Source organism: Dicentrarchus labrax, unplaced genomic scaffold (assembly GCF_905237075.1).
Source record: "Dicentrarchus labrax unplaced genomic scaffold, dlabrax2021, whole genome shotgun sequence".
Lineage (NCBI taxonomy): Eukaryota > Metazoa > Chordata > Actinopteri > Moronidae > Dicentrarchus > Dicentrarchus labrax.
Window position 1 is genome coordinate 23,494,123 of NW_026136712.1, and position 23,825 is coordinate 23,517,947.

At 40.7% G+C, this 23,825-nt stretch overlaps 1 protein-coding gene across 7 annotated transcripts in view; it reads right to left on the reverse strand.

Moving 5' to 3' along the window:
• The window catches only part of LOC127372968 (serine-rich coiled-coil domain-containing protein 2), a 43,709-nt gene extending 21,472 nt beyond the window's left edge, over nt 1–22,237 (reverse strand). For 6 of the 7 annotated variants that reach the window (XM_051416956.1, XM_051416955.1, XM_051416954.1 and 3 more), the window contains exons 1-8: nt 21,818–22,237; nt 8,422–9,719; nt 8,045–8,212; nt 7,791–7,961; nt 7,639–7,712; nt 6,517–6,690; nt 1,366–1,453; nt 577–661 (exon numbers count right to left, since the gene is read on the reverse strand). In XM_051416956.1, coding sequence (XP_051272916.1) covers nt 577–661; nt 1,366–1,453; nt 6,517–6,690; nt 7,639–7,712; nt 7,791–7,961; nt 8,045–8,212; nt 8,422–9,676 — 2,015 coding nt within the window. In that variant the 5' untranslated portion in view covers nt 9,677–9,719; nt 21,818–22,237. Of the gene's footprint in view, nt 1–576; nt 662–1,365; nt 1,454–6,516; nt 6,691–7,638; nt 7,713–7,790; nt 7,962–8,044; nt 8,213–8,421; nt 9,720–20,252; nt 20,349–21,817 lie in introns of those variants that run through there. The other variant, XM_051416953.1, reaches the window with a different exon arrangement.
• Between the last annotated feature and the right edge of the window lie 1,588 nt (nt 22,238–23,825).

Genomic DNA, 23,825 nt, shown 5'->3' on the forward strand with positions numbered 1-23,825 from the left:
TATTTCTCTAATAAGCTGACTTTATAATAACACAGAAATGCACAGTCATACTCCCAATAAAGAGGAAGAAACTTGTTCATGTGGTGCATTTATGACCCTAAAACCACCATCAGGACAAACTTTTCAACTTTGAAATTACCCTCTCTGACCTCCCCTCTCACCACTGCGAGGTTAAACTTTGGCAGCGTTGCAACGGTATAATTGGGAGGACGGGAAGGTCTCCATGTGAAGTGTTTTCTGGTAATCAGTCTGAATATTTCTACAGACATTCACACTTTGTAAACTTGCAATCTCTGCAAACTTTTGCAAGTTTTCCTCAATAAGCTAATATTATACCTGAATCAGCTGTTTTAGATGCTAAACTGAACTGTTAGCTAACTTGAATCAACTGATTAGCTGCAACGGTATAATTGGGAGGACGGGAAGGTCTCCATGTTAAGTGTTTTCTACTCATCAGTCTGAACATTTCTACAGACATTCACACTTTGTAAACATTTCCTCACAGAAAGCCCCGACGTGAATGTGACCACCAGCCTGCAGGTTAATCCAGGACACATTAACAGTATCTTCCCTCACCTTTCATTGTCATTGTGGACGTCCTGCGTCCCCCAGCAGAGCTGTCTCATCCTCCACTGAGCCATGTGGGAGATCCCGTCTCCATCTGCAGGGTTCAGACCAGCAGCACAGGGGTGAAAAGGGGTTATTACGAATGAAAATGAGTTTATCTGGAGTATAAAAAGCTAATTAAGACTGGATTTGTAATCACTAAATCATCCAGACATCTTAAAGTTGTCTGTATTAAAGTCTTGATAGAGGTGGGCAGGTATACGTTAAACAGCACAGAGGTCCGAGACTGCATTCAATTCCTAACAATAATGAGTTTTCTACTGGGAAGGAACTTTTCAAAGATTAAACCAAGAGCTAGACAGTTTTAGCTCCTAACCCTGAAGCATTAGCTAACCTGCAACTGTTTTAGCTCCTAAAGATAAAGAAAGAACAATTAGCTGACTTGAACAAAGGTATTTCAGCTGCTTAACTGAACCCTTAGCTAACAGGCATCAATGGTTTAAGATGCTAAAATGAACTGCTAGCTAACTTAACAGGGGAGTTAAAGCTAAAGATTAGACTTTGTAGCACCCTACATCGTATCAAACATTCAGCCGTTTAAATCGGCTCGCTTTCAGGTTCTACATCACTTTTGGATGAATTTAGTAACTATTGTGTGTTCTGAATCTGCTGCTAGCGTGGATCATTTAGCCTAATAAACCTTTACAGGAAAATGAGTCAGATCGTGTCACACATCACAGGTCTTATGTGACCTCGGTGGGATCCATCATTTCACATAACGAGTTTATACAAACGCACCGCTGTGCAGTGAGGCATCTTCAAGGACGTCTGCGTCCAGCATGAGGTCATCATCATCCAGATCGCAGTCCAGGTTGTTCAAGATGTCCTGAAAGACACAGAAAGAAAGTCTGACACCATCTTGGACACCACCACTGGTTTTTATACTGGGTTTTTTTACATTGAGGTTTGTTCCACATTCTCAGGTAATTACAAGTTTATGACTTTTTCAATGTTGAAAGGCATTCTGGGAGACGCAGGAACACCATCATTACAAAATATCAAACATCACAGATCAATGACAAAACTACTATTGTAAAATTGGACGGTTAGCTAATCAACCAGTTTTATCAGATAAGCTGAACTGTTAGCTAACCTGAACAAAGTTATTTGACTTTATAACTGTTTCAGCTGCTAAAGTAGACTGTTGGCTAACCTGCAACTGTTTTAGCTGATAAAAACTATGGACAGCTGATAAAACTACAACGGGAGAGAGCAGATGATGGTTTGTACTAGCCTGTGGGTACATGAAGGACAGTGCAATCATTACATATGTCAGAGGACAATAAAGTAGGAAATATAGTACATTAAAATAATTCTCTTTTTGATTTCCAATTTTCTGCAAGGTGAGACAGACACAGAGCTTTTCTATCCCGCACAACATAAAATCCCAGAGCGGACACACAAAAGAACAAAAATCAAAATCCAATCTATTTCCTTCACTGGTGAAATTGCAGCTACAGTACGAAGGACGGCGTAAACTTCAACCAGAGGCTGATAAAAGACTAAAAGACCTTCTGTCATTGTGAGGAGAAGGTTTTTTGAGCCTGTTGATCAATGGCAGCTGAGGGAGTTTCTGCACAATGTAGAAGAGAGGACTCGATTCAGACGTATTTTAAAACTTTAAGAGCATTAAAAACAAAACTTTCCACTTTAGCATCATTATTGTGATCTGTGGTCCTTATCATAATCATTATCTCAGCTTTAAATGAGATTACAGGCTTTTTAAAATTGCCTACCCACATTTATCTTCACAGTTTTCTTTATCTAAAATGTCTGGTTCAAAATGCAAAAAAACACCTGACAGTGAAGAAGATGCTGGTTTTATATGAAAGCTAGCTAGTCAGGAAGGGGGCTAAATATTGCTTCAGACTTGATGGAAAAACTGCTTTATTTGGCTTGCTCGCTAATGTTATCGCTAACAAAATACTGACTATAGTTGGCTAACGTTAACGTTAACTTGCCAAATTACTTCCCCAGCTAATGCGATCCATGATAGTAACTCACGTATTCTGACAAACTGTGTTGTATTTAGCCAACAATAAATTATAACTGTACAAAGCAAATGAGTATAGCTAACGACTTTGCCACATTAGCTAGTTAGCACTCTGTCCACGTTAGCACACAAGCTAACATTAGCCACCTAAAACCACAATATCACAATATATTTCACTTTGACTGTATCGGTTGTTTGTAGATGTTAGCAAACTCCATTGTAACAGCAAGACAAGTTTCTTCTTTATTCTCTCGTTTACTCTCGACTTTGTTCACGTTGTTTTTCTGCCACCACTATTAACCCCTACCCTAACCCCTACCCTAACCCCTACCCTAACCCTAACCCCTACCCTATAAACAGCATCAAAACAGGAAGGAAGCGGTGAAATAGTAAAGCCGAACTCTTGGTGACATTGTGTGACATTCACGAGTGGCTGCGCTAAAAAATGTGAAGTACTTTAACTTTTAAGTGCATCGACAAACCCCTACAAAACAGGCAGGCGAAGTATAAACCAGTACAAACTCTACACATTAACTGGTTTCTCACAGACTCACAAATCAAAATGCAAACTTGCAGAAACAAAGAGAAGTTTTGGGAACAGACAGAAGAAGAATTTGTTTCCTGCCTGGAGAAGCTTAGTCACAGCACAGTAACCTGAGAGCAAACGTTCACCCTGAATAACTGCTGCAACCTGCAGCCTGTCCCTGCAGGCTGAGACCACTCATCCACAGCAACACATTACCTCCTAATCTCCTCCTCCTGGCTTATCTCTTCTCCTTCTTTCTGTCATATTCTCTCCTTTCATCCTCTCATTTCTCAGCCTTTTCTCCTCCTCTTATCTTCTCTTTTCCTTTGCTTTCCTGTTAAATCCTTTCTCCTTCATCTTCGATCTTTTCCTCCTCCCCTCCCTCATCCCTTCTCCTCTTTATATCTCCTAACCTCTCCTCCTTTCTTCCTTTCTCCTTATTCTCTCCTCCATCCCTGATTTTGATTTAGTTTTACTGCCTCATTTTGAGCCAGAAAATCTCTTTTTATTTAGTTCTAGTCTTGTTTTCGTCTCAGTTTTCATTGACAACATTAACACGGTCTCCTGAGTCCTCTCTTCCTCCTCCTCTTCGCTCTGACCTCTGGAGTTATCGATGATTTAGTCTTGTACACAAACACAGACTTCCTCCACTTGATCAGGCAGCGCTGCACTGACAAACAAACCACAAAAAGCAGCTTTTTTCTGTGCTGAAAAAATTAGAAACATCATCTTTCTGCTGATTTCAGGTTGTTTGACCTTCCGGCACAGAACACAGCCCATCCTTAGACCAACACTGACCTCTGCTGCTCATTTCAAACATTATTAAATAACTATTTGTGTCAACGCCAGCACAATAAAGACAAAAACCAGTCCGGTATAGATATGTAAAAAACAAAAAACAAAAGGGAACTCGTTAACGTTCTGAGATCATTAAGCCCCAGAGCTCATTAGGGTCAATCGCTCTTTAAGCTCGTTAACACACGGGGCACATTGAGAGAGAGAGAGAGCTCATTAACACCCACTCAACATTATTCAGGAAGTATATTAACTGCAGTGAACACAAGGTTGGAGACGATTGATTGACTGACCCACCTGACGATCCTCTCTTCAATTAACTATATCGCTGGTCCACAACCTTTTTCTTTAAAGGAGCTCTATTCTATTATTGAATAAACTGACTATATTTTATGAGTATTTCATTATATTTCATAAATAACATTAACAGCAGAGGACATCTGATAAACTGCACAACGAACCCAAACAGTAAACTCAATAACTGCAGGAAGTTTGTGTAAAACCAGAGATTTGGGTGCATTTTGAGAAGATTTTTTCCTGTAATTATTGATCAGAGATGAGTTTTCCTACAATTCTCAGTCTGTTTAACAATCATACAACAATAGGCTTCTCTTTTGACAAATTATTTTTATGATAATACAATTTATACATTTAAAATTAACTTGAGACACACCTGTGAAATCTAAAAAATGTTTTAGTTTAAATCACTTGAAGTGTTAAAATATTATGAATAATCTCAGTCAGCTGCCTCACCTTCAACATGTGAAATGAAATAAAATTTAATATTAATAATATCATTATTGTTATTATATTATTCAAATATACATTACTGACCTCTGACCTGTATCTACAGCACTGAACTATGCCCTACAACAACACACAGCAGTGAAAGTGTCACTGGTTGGCAGCCGCAGCTGTACTTCATTCAGCGGACACAAGAGGGAGGCAGAGGATCTCATTCAGACTTCAGTCCTCATGAGGAGACCTGAAGATCAAGAAGTTTTCTCCTTAAGTATGACACTTGAGGGTTAATTTATCCTTAAAAGGTTTCCTTACTAAAGGTAAAGTATGGATTATGTAAAGATAATATGTAATATGTAAAGATTTTTACAGCAGTAAAACTACAGTTTCCATGGAGACTGTTTGTTTGCACACTCGCTTATTATATCTGGTGAAAAGGTAAAAAAATACAACACCTAAAAACAAGTAAAGGAATGTAAATATATATCACAAGGCTGTTAAATCGTGATACATATGTTAAAATAATAATGATACTCATTTTAAAACAGCAGACGGGGCTATCTTCTTACAAAGAAAAGGAAATATGTTTATACCATAACTAGACATTAAAAAATGTATTCTTTAATTAATTTAATTTGATAAATCAAATAGGGAAAAGACATTTTGTCTGAGAATAAAGAACAAAAATATTTTTCGTTATATTTGTTAAAAGAATCATGAGTTGAGTGTATCGTTGAATCCCGACAAAGGAGTCCAACACAACTGGTTAAAATAAAGTCTTAAACACTTAAGTGCTGTACTCAGGTGTCATTATACTGCAGAGTTAGTTATTGAAGCAGCAACTCTGAGATTTACAGCTTTAAGTTCAGACCTCGAGTTCAGACTCGCTCCAAAAATGTGCAACAAGTGCCAACGGCAAAGAGCAGCACCATTCTGACATTTAACTTCATCTGTTTCTGCCTGTCTGATGTTTGGTTTGTTCTCAGGCGACGCAGGATGACCTTGTTTTAACTGCTGGTTTCTGAAGCCAAGAACTGGCCCCAAGTGGGACAGAGAGGCAGGACGGAGCCGACACTGTTGGAATATTAAACAGCTCCTCACTTTGTCTCTTTTCTATTTAATCAGCTGCTCACACTGTGGCATTAGCAACAGTTAATTTAATAATTTTCAGACAAATAATCACAGGATGAGTTTAGTAAAGTCAAATGATGTCTTTTTTTTGACGAAAGACAGGTTAAATCACATTTTACTGCACTGGTTAGAACGCAAAATTCTCTTTTAAGGTATTAGAAAAGATTTAATTATTAATTCCTTATAATAAAGCCTTCTGTGAAGTGGATCAAATTGCACACATTTTACAGTATAGAGATCTTTGTCTTTAAGTTGAAGACAAACTTTGATGTGTGAGTGTGTTAATTAAAAAACACTGACACTCTCTTGACATAATAGGAAAATAACAAATCTATCCTTGTTTGACTTCCTAGACAAGCAGACCTCTGACCTGTATCTATAGCACTATTACTCAACTATTATCTGTGTTTCTGTGGAAATATTTTTATACACATTTTGAATTATCGGATTAGAAGGATGATCAAAACAGCAAAATTCTAAAAAATGTTCTCAAACAAAACCTACTCAAAGATAAACAGCTCCATAGTGCTACTAAAGAAAACCTTTAACTGTCTTCAGCTTCAACTACAGATTTGTACATTAATCTATAATTTGTTTCCTGCACTCATCTGTACATAAAACTAATTAAACTTATTATAAATATCTGCAGTAAACTGGTGTTTATCTACTTTAACTGGTTAATCAGTGTCAGTTCAGGCCTTACGATGCTGTTGAGGTCGGAGTCGAAGCTCCCGATGTGATGGGTGGTGTTGCTGTTGGTGTTGATTGAGACGGTCGTGGCGGCACCCCCTAGTGGCTCCAGGCCCTCCTCGTCCCACATGTAGGTTCCCCCTGAGCCACAGCTGTCCGACGGGGACAGGTCCAGGGACGAACCGCCCTACGAAACGACAGAGAAAGATGTGAAGTGAATTGCATTTTTATTAGACTGAACATGCTTTTCGGATCGTGAGTCCAATCTAAAGACCATCACGATGAAAAGCACATGATGAATTTTGACATTTCGCCATGAAACACATCAACATGCCAGTATTCAGTCTCAGGGCCACCTACTGGAAGCAAGAACTAAGTCTTGTATTACAATCATCATCTGATTAACATGAAATTTCCACAGTGTGGTCTTCACACAAATGACAATCATCACTGCTTGCATCTTTAATCTAATTTTATCAATTTTCACCTTTCATTTAAATTCTTTTTAATTAATTTTTTCGTCTTTCATATCTCCAAGCGACCGCAGCATGTATACGTTTGGACTGCGAGGGTCCGTTCATCGCTGCTTGCAGCTTTAATTTAGATTATTTTTCATAATACTAGCAGTAGTATTTCTGCTGCTGTCAGAGCAGGAATCTTTCCTTCTGACTGTCTGCTGTCTTTTTCTTCCTATTTTCAAACAGAACAAGGCTCCTTTGACTCCTAACAGAGCCGAGAGGTTGCTCTGATCAGCATCTCAGCAGCAACTGATAAAATATGTCTGTCTGAAGCAGCTTCTTTTAATGGACTCACAGCAGAAACCACAACCGGTGCTTCACTCCAGCTTCTGTTTGGTGCTGCTGAATAATTGAGAAGCTGGTTGGGTGACGCAGCAGCTGACAGGAGGTTAGAAACTGCTTTTACACCCTGTGAACAATAAGGCTGATGTGTCACACTATTCGGTCTGAAGGTCTACTGCACCTATAAACTGTGAGTCAAGTATCATGACACTACATGTATTGACACACAATATTTTATTATATTATATGAAGCCAGACAGAGGCCATGTTCAGACCAGATCAGGCGGTTTTGACGTTTTTAAAGAGTAATGTTACAGTATTCTTTCCACCGCTACCTGGTCATGGTACTCCGGCTGACTGGACCTTCTCCGATGGGGGAGTCGGGTCAGCCGATGCTCCCCTTGCTCACCTGGAGAGAAAGAGATTTTTTGATAAGATTTGTTCAACTAATGTTTCCCAATCTTTACGTCCATCCCATTAAACTCACCACTGAGCCTCATGCCGGTCCAGTCTATACCGTCATCCAGAAAACACAGTCCTGCCGCCTTGCCGTTGACTGCCACCTTGTTTTCATCAAACCTGGCACATGACTGGTCAAGCCCTGAGTCGTCTTCGTCGTCTTTAGAGGGAAGAAGCAGAATGCCCACCCCTCCGTTTCCTGCAAACACAACATAAGATGCTGCTGGTTTCCACGTGTACAGACCCTCAGTACAAATCTCAAAATGTAGAATCCTTTCTTACCGAGGTTGTCAAAGTCGTCCATGTACTCCTGACTGGTGTCATTTCTATCCAGAGACGAGTTAGAGGACAGGGACATGTCCTCAAGCGTCTCCCCCACAATCGACACCTCTGCCAGGGATGCCGGCTCTGTCATCAGCCCCTCTGTCTCTGGAGCCTCTGGGGTACTTTCTGATGGTGAGGACATCGAACGAAAAGTGGAAGCAAAAACAATGAAAATATGACATTTGATGAGATATGAAGTGAGAAGAAAAGAAGATGAGAGCTATCACTGATTAAAAAGAATGGAAATGAAAAGATATGATGGATGAAATATGAGATTTTATGAAATATGAGATGATAAAATGAGACATGATGATATTGTGATCAGAAAGTCAAACCTGGGCTGTTCTCTGTAGTCGAGAGCGTTTCTACGGAGTTCCTCCGTGCTGTCGGTCCTTCAGGGTCTCCTTCCGCCTCATTGGCTGGGGTCACTCGCAGGGGGCGGGACTGCTTGTTGAGTGACGGGCGTGACAGCTTATAGCTGATGCCACTGGGCTTAGAGGCGGAGCCAATGCTGGGTAGGAGGGGCTTCTTTAAGGCAGAGGGGAGCAGGAGGGATGGGATGCTGGCACCTGATCTTCCTGAACTTTGAACTTTGACCCCTCCACCTTTGCCCCCTCCCTCAGGAGTCTGACTAACAGGAGATTTTGCCATTTTGGGCGTAGCCTGAGCAGAGGAAGCTCGCCCACCGGCCCTGTTGATGCCATAGGAGCGGGAGGTGGCAGGGTTGCGAGAGAGGGAGGAGGAGGAGGCTGAAGAAGGGGAGAGGTTGGGGGAGGGCTGCCCTCTCACCTGGGTGAGGCTGCGTGACCGAAAACGATCACTTTCAGTCAGCGGGACAGACGGAGCGGACCCGAGGCTGTCGGTGGAGTGGGAGCGGCTGGCTTGCGTTTTCTTTTGTAGAGGGGAACCAGATCGAGAACCAGGACCAGAACCGGGCCTGGAAGAAACAAAGCTCTGAGGCGGTCTCAGAGAACCACTGATTCGTGGTTTAGATCCAGAAAGACCATTCAGGGCCAGTTTTGCTCCGTTGATTAACCCGGATGCAGTTTGGCTCGAGCCTTGAGATCCACTCTTAGAGACAGGAAGTGCTCTGGGGCTGGACTGTGGCGACGGCGATGATGACGATGTCACAGGATGGCCAAAACCACGCCCCTTTCCTGCAGAAGTAGGTGCTGGCTTCTTGGTGTCGCGCTGTGATGGCACTGGTGATGCCTGCTGCCGTTGGGAATTATACTGACTGTTACCAGAGCAATTCCCGCCCTTCCCGTCCTCCAACGTCTCACTTTCTTTCCTCCATTTCATGGAAAACGAAGTTGGCACTCTGATGAATCCGTTCTGCTTGACAGCAGTTGGAGATGCGGTTAAAGTACCATTGACCCCTGCGGGGCCGGGGTGGTGGTAGAACCCGTTGGTGAGGCGGGTGCTGGTGGCGGCGGCGGTGCTGGTGAAGGCGGCGGTGCTTGGGGTGGCAGCCGGTCCCGTCTGAGCTCCATTGGAATTTGCGGCGGATTTAGGCCGCGAGCCGAACTTGGGCAGCCTAGAAACCATGGTGGGCATGGTGGGAAGGTTGTAAAGAGGAGGGGCTGACATCAGACCCCGCCCACTTCACCATGGAGACACTGAGCAAGAGGAGCTGGAGAGGAAGGAGACAACAGAGACTGATGTTAGAACCATCTTGTTTTTGTCTTTTTTAGGGAATATCTGGTTCGTTACTGCAGCTACAAAATTATTAACTTCAGCCACAGCTTGGCTGGTTGTTTACTATGGATGTCAGGATATTTTAAACATTACTGGCTAACAGAAAAGTCCCCAGTAGGCCTCCAAAATGAAGAGATTTCTAACACACCTACAAAAGCGTCTGTAGAAAATAATTTACAGTGCTGAGTCAGCGGAAAAACCCTCCGACACAAACTGTGATTACACCTGGACTGAAATGCAGCTTCAACACTGCAGGGTGAGTTCAGACATGTGTGTGTGTGTGTGTAACCATCTCACACACACACACACACACACACACACACACACACACCACGCCCCTATTAAAAACAATCAGCTGTCTCTGCACTGCCAACAGAAAACCACAGATAACGATCACACTAATGTTACAGGACACACCCGTCACATCCTGCAACACACACACACACACACACACACACACGCAGGTGAGACAGAAATAAAAACAAGGCAAGCCTGTTTTAGGTCTACAGTGTCTTTTAGCATGATGAGGTTGATGATAAACATCAAACTGCTGCATGTAACCAATGATTATTTTCATCACTGATCAATCTCCTGATCAATGGTTTTGTCTTTCTGAGTGGCAATTGGTGACTCAGCCTTTGGATCACTGATTAAAGTACTGCAATACTCTTATATATAATATATTATATATATAAGAAATAATAAGACTAGGACTCTACAGGCTGTACGGCGGTGAGCTAAATGCTAATGTCAGCATGCTAACATGCAATTGTATATGCGGCACAATAACAGTTTCAACATTGTTTGAAACATGTTTAGCAAGTTTAATATTTACTATGTTCCCCAATCTCATCTTTAGCATGTTAGCATGCTAACATACAGCTGATAATAATAATGAATGAGATTTTAAGCCTCTTTCACGTAGCCTCAGGACACTTTAAATACAGAAAACAACAACAACAACAACAACAATCCCTGTCTTAACTCACAGTGCTGGAAACAACATCAGCCTCCTCAGTCATTTGTCCGCCCAAGGCCACCGTATTCTGAGCTGAACTGAGCGTCACAAGCTCTTCTTGGCACTGAAATTAAAACAGCTGATGTGTTTATCTCAAACACGAGAAAGCGCGACGGCACAGCTGAAAAACTTGTGATTTCAATGTGAGAGAAACTGAAAGGTCAAAGCGTCACCGCTGGATATTATAAAACCATCATCTGTGCGTGCCGAAGGGCTTCACACATTACATATATTACATGAAACCTCCAGAACTGAACGCAGATGATCCCGAGGTTCAGATTATTACAGAAGCATTAACCTTTAACATTCATCATGTACTGACTTTAAAGAGGAAGATAAAGTAATAAAAGGATGCTGCATTGAGCTGACTCACAACTTCCCCACTGCTGTGTCACCATCTCAGGCCGAAAGCAGCCAGTGACTACAGACACAACTCACAGTAAGACCTCGTCTGTAGACCACCAGACCCGACTGTTAGGAAGGGATGTTACAAGAACCGATACTTCAGGACTAAAATTCAGAAAATGTGACAGTTCTCTTTTTCTACAGTACTGGAGATACCCAGAATGCAATTCTTCCGGGACCTGACGGGGCATCATACACGCCTACAAAAACTCCAGTCTGCCGTTAAATTCCACAAGAAGAGGAAGAGCATGTAGAGGACGGCGAATAACAACCACAAACTGCAAATAAGAGTAATTTAATCATGAAATCGGCGCAAAAGAAATACAGACGAGGAAAAGTTAACATTAAACTGAATTCAGGTAACTCAGGTAAAAGAGTTTGTACTTTATTAGTTATTTAGTGTTAAATATATATAACAGGTGATATTAATATGAATATATTATGTATAAAAACATTCAGGAACAGCTTGGTTGCAGAGAACACAGAGATATTAACCTTCACTGGGACATTTTTATAGTGATATCGAACTGGTATAGAGAACTGTGGAGTTTCACTGGTATTGGTCATGACATCCCTACTGTTAAGTTACAGTTAACTAACCTGTCCTCTCCAGGGTGTTGTCGTTACCTGACAATTAAAGTACAATTAGCTGTTAACAGTTAACTGACAGTAACTGACAGACCTGCTTTTTGTAAATGTTGCATCAATAAATCTACAGTCACGATGCCGTCGACTGTGTGTGCAGCTGTACTGCAGCAGAATCACTGCTGTGATATCAAGGACACACAGGAGGAACGAAGACTGATGAACGAGGTCACCACAGACTCATAATGAGACTCTCTGTCTGTCTCTACCTGTCTCTCTCTCAGCCTGTCTCTCTCTGACCCTGTCTCCTGTGTTTTCTGGATCACCAAAATAAACCACACCCAGTGATCTCTGAGAGGTTTAAACTCTGGGATTTTTACTTATTGTGATGTTATGTCTTAGATTATCTTCTAATTCTTCAGATCAGTGAAAACAAATATTATTTTATATTACATTATATATTAGGGTTGGGCGATTGGACAGATATGTCAGGTATCAGCTGGCTAATTTAATGGTCTTCCTCTGAGGAATGAGAACGAGTGAGAAGGAAAACAGATGTAGAGAGTATCTCCACATCTAACTGCAGTGAATTAAGACTTCATTTGAATAGTTTCACTCTCAGAGGCTCCAACCCAGACTCTGACTGCAGGGAAGGCCTGTATGTGGTTAGAAAACTAGATAATAAATAATTATGAACGATGTTCAGATGTTCTGTTTGTTCTTAAACAAAAACATAAACTACAGAACAGCCAGAAACGTCTGAGCAAGAACACGTTAGATAAGTGTTTGAGGGGAAAGGTCACTGGGCAAACGCGGCGTTTATTGAACCTGTGAGCTGGAGGATGCGGGGTTAAAGTGTCACCACTGAGAGAGCATTCAAACAAGGTACAAAAACTGTAGTCATTTCCTTCCAACTGCAGGGGAACTGTTTGTTTCATTACTACATCGTACTGAGGTGTATTTTCATTGAATGTTTCTGCCTCGTTTCCAGATTTCCCCCACAGGGATCTTCTTTTACTGCCAGGTAGAAAACACAGTCAGCTGAATCTGAATGTGGGTCACTTCCTGTCTCACCAGGAACACCAACACACCAACAGAGTCCATTAAATTGAATGACTGACAACCAGGTGTAAACTCTGTCTGTGTAATGGAAAAGCAAAATGCTGTGCTGTGATTACTGTCTGTGACCAATAAACCAGACTGTATCTAACAACTATTGTGTGTATGAAAGCCTGATGTTCTTCCTCTGCCACTGCTTTTAAAAACACATCAATCACCAATAAAATGCATTGATTTAAAATGCGATGCTTTGCCTGTCTGTCTGTAGTATCGCTCAATTCGAAACAGGTCATTACACTAACCATGTTTGAACAAACTTTCAAATTTGAATCAAGAAGTGACAGCCCTAATCAGTAGCAGGAAACAGTAAAATCTGTTTGTGAACAGATCTGAGGAGAGAAATAGTCAACGCAGTAACAGAATCTGGATCCATATCTGATCAGCACTGCCTAGTTTGACAGTTTGATTCGGACTCACTGAGAATGAGCTGTCAATCACAAGGTACCTAGTTATTAGCTAGTAGGTAGTTATTATTAGAGCACTTTCAAGTTATATAAAATCATTTTCAACTAGAAAAAACAAGAAAAACATTTAAGAAATAAAAGAAACAAACTCAGAAACTGAGAAATGTCTTTAAATCAACAGTCTGGCTCTTGATACGTACAAGTACAGAAGCTCCAGTGTTCTCGACCTTGACAGCCGAGTTATTGACTGAACCGTATCAATAAAAGGAATCCGTGATGAGCTCAGACTGACTGTATCGTGCTTACAAGTCACTTCCACTAATGGACAGAGCTGCACAGTCACAGTCGCTCAGTCTGCAGCAGTCGATCAACACCAAAGTTTCAGCTGCTGGTTTTATTCTCCAACCAGTCAGACTATTAAAAAAAATCTGTGTAAGCAATCGAAGAACATTTAGAGTTATTTATCAGCTGTGGTTGATTGATTGATGACCGGCAGCTCTAGAGGGAGACATAGAAGCATGTTTGGCTGCCTGCCAGCAGCTTTATTTAACTCTGTAACTTCAGCAGAGAGACAGAACTGGACTTGATCCAAACTTTACAGGAAACTACTGTAAAACATGTAAACACACCATGAGTCTGATATAAAAATAATCAGACCTCCTAACTCTGGTTATAGGTTAAAGATTATAATCAATAGTCTATAACCAGAGTTAGAAGGTGCTTCACAAAAAACAACACAATATGTGCAAAGATAGCACATCAAACACAAAATGACCAATAAAATAAAATACAAATTTAATTAAACAATCAAATGTAGAGATAAAATATAATAGAACAATAAAAAAACAATCAAATACGACCAACTAATTCATATTTTACTCATTCTTTAATCTGTACTTTGTCCTTTCTGCCTGCAGACAGTATTCAGTGAACATTAGCAGCTGCTGTCACGTTCACTGGTTGAACTGACAAACATTACTGGTTCAGGGTTTTCCCCAGGAAACTGTTCATCTGCAGTCGTCTGCACTCATATCCGGATTCATCTGGTGATAAAGACCTAAACAGCCAAACTCAGAGGAATCTGTAATCTGTGCGTTTCACTGTATACATTCATATCCCCTCTGTGGCTGCGTCAGCGCTGTGGTTGTCTGCCAGAAGCTGTCACACATCGACTGTTTACCATCCACTCTTTAGATCTTGGTGCTTTTTAACTCTAGATTTGAACCGGATGAAGGATTTTAGTCATCGGACGTCTGGATCTTAAGTTATCAGAGAAACAAGCTGAGCTAACGTTAGCATCATATCATAACCTGAGACCTGTTAGCTTTAGCCTTTGTCTGTTAGCTGTTATCCAGTCACCACTAATGACGGTGGTGAAGACAAGAACTCCCATGATCCCACGCTGCTCATCAAACTTCCTCTTTTGTTGTTTTAATGTGAGAGCAGCAGAAATGATGTACTGTACATTTGGTTGTTCAATTGATAATGAAAATAATTGTTAGTTTTCCTGTTTCAGAGTTTGAGGAATAAAACTTCTATGAATGTTTCTGACTGATAGAAACTGGATCAGATCATATGTTAAATGTTGAATCAGAAATGTTCACAGGACTGAAGAACAGAAGGAGATGAACCTTACTGGATGTTTTTCTGTGAGAGCAGCCAGCTGATCAGGTTACTATTGATTCATTTATCATTGAGCGATAATGGAAGGTGATCCTGCTGCAGAACTTTGGCCTGTGAGCGTTTTTAAGAGCTCATCTTACACACGAGGACCAGGACAGTGTGTGTGTGTGAGTGACCTCAGTTTGGGGAAAGATTTATGGTGTCCAGTGTGAGGCTCACAGTGGGCTCAGTCCAGACCATCTGTCGTGTCTCTGGTCCATCTGTGAGCTCTGGAAGGTTTTTGGGCCTTTTTTCTCAGTCTGAGAGTGTGAATGAAACTCCACAGACTCCCCTGAGAGCCTGAAGCATCTGCCAGGTGACAATGAGACTGTCAACACTCAACATAAACCTGGAGTCTCACTGTGATGTTGTCCTCATTACGTGGACAAAATCATCTGCTGCAGTGGTGTTTAACAACTACTGCACGCCAGAATAAAGTCTAAAGAGTCAAAATGTAAAAAGTTTTAACTAAATGCACGTTATAATGATATTGTCACATTATTAAAACATACAGCTTCATTTATCACCTGATAAAGAGAAACTTGTTACAACAATATACAGTTTATCTACAGCAAGGTAACACTGTTATAAAGACACATTTAACAATATTAGGGGTGTAAGAAAGTATTGAAATATATTGTATTGTAATATTTTGTATTCTGTCTTTGTGTTAAATAACAGATCCAACTTTTTGCATTAAAAAGTAAAACTTTTTACTCAGATTTCATGCATGTGGTGGTGTGTTCATTTGTGTTTGCCCAATTTTTACCAATACACAGCCCTAGACAATATAAGTCACGTTATAACTACATAAATAATACTTTTGTGTTCTAACAATGTAAGTTAACATGTTATAACATAAAACTGATCATGTTCTAACAAGATAAATACTTTAGTTTATTATAAAGTGCCAAGAACGTCGTAATAACATGAAAACATCTAGTTATAACATTACTGATGGTTTTTATCTTCTTATGGCAGCAATATGCTTCCATAAATAAGAAATCTGGTAACAATAATACATTCACAAAGCTGTTTATATCATTTTACATGTTATATAATTAAATCCTCCCTTTACACCTGTATTGACTCATGTAAAGTGTTCTTTAACGTCACTGAAAGGATGAAATGTAATTTAAAAAGTACACATTATGCAAGTGTGCATTAATGCGATGTAAGTATTTAAGGAAATAAAATGACATGTGAAAAGTGAAATACGAGGACTCAGATGGATGCAGTTGACCTCGATTCCTCTCAGCTCAGTGAGCGGAGAACTAGAGCATGAGGACATCGATAACCCGGTGTTTGACCGCAGGGATGTACAGTGGAGGAGGAAGAGGAGGAGGAGGAGGAAGATGTAGGAATAATAACAGGCTAATGGACAGAAGAGGAGGAGGAGGGGGTTGGGAGGAAGAAGACTGGGGGTCAGACGGAGGAGGAGGAGGTCAGGGATGGAAAGGATATGTTCAGGGTTACAGAGGGTTGTGGTTTCAATCTGAATAAAAGTTCTGTCTCCGTGGTGATTGTTTGACATTTATTTTTATTTATACATTTTTGTTGCTGTTGTTTTACATTTTATTGTTTTTCTTGTATTCATTTTTAAGCCTGGCCCAACTTTATTAATGGTTGTTCGCCCTGTTTATCCGTGCTGTCAGTTTGCTGTGTGAAGCGCTTTGTCTGATAAAGTTGAGTTGAACCTCTCCGTCTCGCTGTCTGTTATGTAAGACGCGGTGACGTTCTCTCACAGATAAAGTCAACTCTGCTGCTGTGGACAGTTTAAAGGCCAGATGTGATGTAACGTCTGCGTTATCAGGCATACGGCGCGTTTATCTGAACGGATGGCGACAAATATCGGCAGCAGGAAACCCTGAAAGAGACTCTTCAAAGGCGACCTGCCCCAGACAGCGAGGGATTATGGGTAGGAGGAGATGAACTCGTCTGCTGTTAGCTGCTCCTGTCCCTCCTCTTCCTCCATCCGTCTCTCCATCACATCCTTGTTTGCCTCCTCTGAGCCTTTTGTGGTTTCAGTCTCTCTACATGCTGATCTCCAGAGGACAGAGATATTCCTGGCAGAGGGCAGAGTAACATAACCTGCTCCTCTCCTTTCTCATTCCCTCACTCCCTCCGCCACCAGGGTTGGGCGATATGTTAAAACTGCTGATATATCCACACGTAATCTCTCTCAGCTTTAATAAACAGAATCAACTCAAAGAAAGGAAATATTCTAACACTGATTGTCCTCATTAAACAGAGAAATGCAACCACACACCTGCTGAATTCAACCTTTTACCAAACTAATACCACCTTAACTAAACTAAACTAACAATATCCAGTTATATATTCTTGCTCTATACGCTAGCACTGCACCATTAATCCAATATTAATCCAAATTTTGGCTTCCCACAATTCAATGAACGTAATCGATCCTCGATATCGACGTTCATCTGGTGCCCCGGTCATTCGGTATCACGTTGGTTTTGATCGTTTTGATTGTCATCGAGTCTCTTCCACACGAGGATCACCTCAATTTATGTTTAGTTTAATTAATAAAAAGTCAAAGCAAACTGCTCCAGTAAGAATAAACTCTCTAGTAGTTGAACTTCCTGAAGACGATCATCAGACAGTCGAGGACACGGCCTGTTCTCTGACTCACATTCAGCCGTGTGTGTTTTTATTATTCGCAGCAGCTGGTTGGATGCTGACGCTGTTTTCGGGCGTCTGGCAGACTGAGAGCGCCATCGGGCCGCGGAGGATATTTGATCTGTGGAGCGTGAGCGAGAGGTTTTCCTCTGGCCTGAAATCCAGACACTCACAGTTAACCTACATAAGCAGTCAGACAGAGAAGGAAACAGCCAGGAGACAGTGAGACCGTCACTTTAACACCGTTAGCCGCATTATTTATAACACTAATAACTAAATATAGAGATATATGGTATAAACCAAATGTCCCATAAAGAACAGAGGTTAGTTCCTTATGTGAATCCCTTTGTGTTCAGTTGTGTTCAGCCAATGAGAGCAGCTCAACTCTCAGTGCGTCACCTTCGCGGGCTCCGACCAACCGTCATGGCGACAACTATAACTGGAAGCTTCAAAGTGGTTCGAACCGACGGGTGGGAATACTGTCGTTTTTGTGCCGAACTCGAGATAAAAGGAAGAATATTATAATACCAATAATATATAATCTGTCAATTTGTAATGAAATGAAATGTTTGATCGCTGCAGGTGTAGTTCTGATAGTCGGACACACTTAATCAATCAATCAATCAATCAATCAATCAATCAATCAATCAATCGATCATATGTCCTCTATTGTCTAACTCTGGTTGTGGATTTGACACACGCAGCATGAATGTTGAGTCTTGCTGGGCTTTAAACCAACAAACACACACCCTATGTGTACCCTACGAGCCTCGCCCACAGACAGGCAGACACAGACAGGCAGACAGACGGGCTGAGGAGTCGCTGTCTCACCTCCAGCACAAACTGCTGATGGTTTGGTACTTTGCATTTTCTGTGGGCCTGTTGCGCTCCCACAGATAAACTGGTCCAACTGGTTGAAAGTGTTTGAAGTGTTGTTTAATGTGAGTGGATCTTTAAACCGCTCAGTGGACATACGGAAGCGTCTGCATTCAATGTTTCTGCCCTTCAACATGTTGAATAAAGTTCACTGTGAACTCGACCACATGAGCTCAGGAGTTTCAGTTGAAGGCACCACGTGTCGCCCTGGAGCCTTTCAGAGCCCTTCAGTGCTGGTCCCCTCCCCCCGTCTACCCCTCTGGTTTCATAGCAACTTGGCATGGACAACATCCCTGTTGTGCTGGGAGCTGTAGGACCTCCACTCGCTCCCCCACCATCATCATTAATCTGCCACAAAGCAGCTCTTTCTCTCTCTGCTGCCCTGCACTCAGACTCCTGATAATCCAAACCCGGCCGGGAAGCCTGCGTCTGGGAATCCAGCAGCTAATCGGCGTCGTGTTTGACCGCCTGACGGCCAACGAGGATTTTTTAGAACAGAATTAAACATGAAGGCTGGTTCGATACGGCCGAGGAAACACTACGTATTCCCCCACCGTTGTGCCCATGAGCAGGAACTGAACCTCAGTGCTTCTTGATTAATATCTGTGCCACTGACTTTCAATCACTTTATTAATATTATTATTATTACTAACATTATTTGATTAAATATCTCCTGATTTGAAGCGGTTCTGCCTGTTATTCCCGTATATTTTATACTTTATATTCAAGGTAGAGCTGGGTACTGTTATTAAAGTTCCTTTGGACAGTTAATTGTATTTTATAATAGGTTTCTTAATTGTCCAGGTCTTTGAACAGCAGAGTGGAGTATGATACAGCGATCTGTAATCTCATTTTCTTTGTTCAAATTCATTTTATGAAAGTATCATTGAGGAACCTGAGTCAGCGTCAAGGTGTAGCTAGAATAATTCTCCTTGTTCATGAAAGTGGTCAGAAAATGCCACAATATTAAACAGTACATTAAAGTCTCGTGGCGGTCTTCCTGGAAGCCGCTCTCACCACTAAGTGACCCGACAACAACAACAACAACAACAACAACAACAACACGAGCAGCTCTGATGATCTGATCAGAGAGAGGAAACGCTGCGGACGGCAACCGCCCAGTCCGAGATTCACAGATTCACCAAACATTTCCCGACACACATCAGAGCATCAATTATCTATCAGAGATCGAACAAACCCACAGAGAGAGGAAGAGACTGAACCAGAGAAACTAAAGAAGAGAGGAAGACGAGAGGGAAAGAAAGAACAACGAACAACTTAAGACGTTCATTCATTTTACGACATTCTGGACATTTCCTCTCTTTATTGACAGCAAATAAATGAAGCTCCATCAGTGTAACAGAGAGAGAGAGACATAAAGAGGAGGAGGAGGGAGAGACAGTGAATCAGCAACAAAGAGAGAGAGAGAGAGAGAGAGCTGCTGTCATTAAAGCAAAGAGTCAGCAGCAGAACAGCAGAGATTGTTAGCCAGGAAGCTAACTGATGATGAGGCTCATTAAGAGCTTCTGGCTAATGAACCACAGACAATAACGTCTGAGTCCGGTTCAAAGAACGCTGCTCACATGATCTGGACTTCATCAATATGTTTACATCCTGATTCACTCAGATAATGTAGAATAGATATTATGGGTTAGCATCAAGCTAATGGAGTAAGTGCTAGTTATTTCTATATATAAAACAAAAGAAGCAATTCTACAGGTTCTGGATCTACGCACTGAAGATCAGAAAACCATCTTACTGCCTGAGCTGGTTCTGTGTCGTAGAACAGATTCTTCCTCCCAGCAGGAACCCGAGCAGCCAGACTGTAACTGACACAGTGTCAGCGGGTTCCCTCTGGACTGACACCAGATCTGTTCTTCTACTGTCAGAGAACACACTGCAGGAGGAACCACAGAGGACAGAACCTGCAGAACCAACCAACCAGAGGACAGAACCTGCAGAACTACAGGACTGAAACAGTACCTTTTTAAGAATTAAAGAGGAGGATGAATGGACCCAAATGGATCTAAAGGGTTCTCCAGAGGACAGAACCTGCACTGACTGTTGGAGCTTTATAAAGAACCAGTAGAACCGAATGGAACTGAAGAATGTGAATAATGAGGTTAAATATGTTCAGTCTGGAGAACTCTGTTACAAACATCTGTTAACACCTTATCAATGATCGGCTGATCAATCAGGGTTCCCGCTCTCTGTAAGTCCGTTTCCAGTAGGGCAGATTAATCAATTCATTAAAAGATAAACAGTCACATCATCCTGATTATATTTGTTTGTTTTCAGTGAAAATTTAAGATTTCCAGGTCATTGCAGGACTGGAGATGGTTTTCCAGGTTTTCCAGGTTTTCCAGGGCACCTTGTTAACGTCACATTCATATTATTATATATCATTCCAATAATTAGATATATAATAACAATAACGTTGGTTGGGCTTTATGTTAATAAATAAACATTTAAAGAGTCTGAACTGTTTGTTTGTTTGTTTGTTTGTTGTGAGAAACTGAATCCGAAATTTAAATAATACTCACAATACGAGTTCAATTCAATCAAAAAACTGTAATTAATTACAATTACAGAAAACCCTGTAATCAGATTACATTTTAATAGTAACCGCTCCAACTACATGAACTATAACTGAATATTCTGCACACAATATTCAATTTGAATATTACAAATGCAAAAAATTCAGATTAATTTGTGTTGATGCTAAAATAACTTTTACTTTTCACATGTTTTTAATATGTGATTATTAAGTAATTACTAACTGTGTATATGTGGTTTGTACAATACAGTAATTAATTAGTATAATTGTTAATGATTCCTCTGTTTTATAGTATAAAATCAGGATTTTATGAGTATTTCCATATTTATCAACATAGCAGGTGAAGTATATAATATTATAATAGATTTATAAGATACCACAGAATATTATAAAGGCCTTATTACTGATTATCAGGAACATATAACACATCTTCCTTAATTTTACTACTCACGGGTGAATTTTCATTTTGTTTTTGGAGGAATCATAAAGGGAACTTATATCTAAATGTCATTCTACAACGTTGTTTCAATGACTAATAAATGTGTACTGTGGTCTCCTGGTACAGAACTCCATTAACAAAACGCTCAATTTTCATTCACTTGCTGTTAGCCGGCTGTTATGTGTGTTTGTCAGTGTTTTACCGGTTGTATAAGTGCAGGATAACGTATGTAATGTTGAATGTGAGCTATAACTCAGAGTGGATGTGTTACAGACGCATTTAATGGAGGTAGTTTGCGGCTTATGTCCGGAGGGAGGCTGAAACTCACCTGCCGGGTAGACGGAGCATCAGACGTCAAAAAATGCGGAAATGTCGAAGTTGAGACGGTTGAATGAAAGCAGCTGGGTGTCAGAGAGGATGAGTCCGGATTAAATCCAACCGGAGAGAGTCCAAGAAAACACAACAGGCGATACAAGTCCCGGTAAATACAAATAAACGGATAAAATCCACAGGGAGACGTGAGAAGGACAAAAACAGCCGTTTTTCTCTGCGGACTTCGGCTGCTGCTCTCCGGCCTGCTCCGACTACACAACACTACGGGGTCTCCCACACATACACATCACCTGCACGGGTTCGCCGTCTGTCAGATGTCAAAATAAAAGTCCGTTTTTGTTTTTCCGTTGGAATCCGCACGTGTGCTGCAGAGGTCGAGTCGCTGCGACTGACTGCTGCTGCACGAGCTGCTGAATCATCCACACACACACACACACACACGTGCGTGCACGCGGACAGCGCTTGCGTGAGGCACAGCTGACACTGACGTCATCTGTAAACATAACCCTTTCGTCACCAGACTCCATTCTATAAACAGCGATTTCTACCGAAAACACGCCATCGTGAACATTTAAAAGGTTTTTAATGAGAATTTAATTTATTAGGGAATTATTTTTAGTAAGTAGATAAAAACGTCTCTTTCTAAAGTATCAAAAACACCATAATTCTTATTTTCAGGTGATTAAACACTAATTAAAACATACCTGTAAATATTATATTACATTTCTGACAATAGATCCTCCTTAATGTTAAACACTAGAACCTTAATAGAGATATAGTTTGTTTATTTGTATGAAGCATAAACAAATCTCACACACCACAACATTTATAGCCTGAGCTAATTTGCAATGCCCCTCCCTAGATGGGCATTTAGAATATAAAAGTCATTAATGACACATTAATGTGCTGCAGTTGGTAATACAGAGATACTTTAACTACTTTATATTGTTTCTCAAGGCTCTGAGAAATTAACATTTTCCTCCTTTTGGAAAAATACACCCAGAATTGGAAAATAACAGACGTAGAGAAACTATTTACTCGGGGAAACCAGTGGAACCTGAACACAACTCACAACTATTGCTGTTATTATCTTTATATAAATGGTAAATCTGTAAATAATTGATCATATTTTGCTATTACAAGATAGTTATATGGGAATTTGATGCTACATGTTTTGTTTTAACGCTATAATTTCTTTATGCTTTGGCAACATTATCTTTGTTACACTCATGAAGCAAACTGAACTGACCTGAAATTGAATTACTGTTTGTTAGCTGGTGAATTTTATCTTTACCTCTAACAATTCAATATTATACATTTTATTATTTATTTATTTATGTGAATGTACAATATGTCATTTCTGCCACTGGGGGGTGTCTCACATCACAGCAAAGACAAAGAGAAGAAGAAATATATTTATAATATTTATTGTTTAGCAATAATATTACAGTGTTATTTATTCATACTATAAAATTATTGATCTATTCTGTAATATTAATCAAATAACAGTTTTACTGTGTAGAACTTACAGTGTCAGTCAGGATGCAAATGATCCTGTTACGTACCAACAACCACTCGTTTCTGTTGACAAACACTGTTTGTTGTGATGCAGCTGATAGTTCGGGGACAGTTGCAACGTTGCCCCGAGTTATCAGCCACTACAAAGCGCTGCAGGCCGCCTCGGGGCAGGAGACCCAGTGTTAGGGGCTTTTGGGTCAGAGGCTCAATGGACCCACTGGATGCTGGAGGCAGTTTTTATGGGATTTGGACCTGAAGGTTTTAACAGGACAAATGTTGTTTCTACAGACTTTAAAATCCCAAAGTGATCCTGTGATAACTGAAACCTGCTGCTGTTGGTGTGTTGTTACTGTTCGTCCACTAGAGGGCAGAATTCACTTTTCTTTCAGTCTGCAGCTCTGAACACATTGTCAATAATAACTGAGTAATCTGTCAATAATGTGTTATTAATGTGTTATTATGACCAGATGGAAAAAGAAAACCTT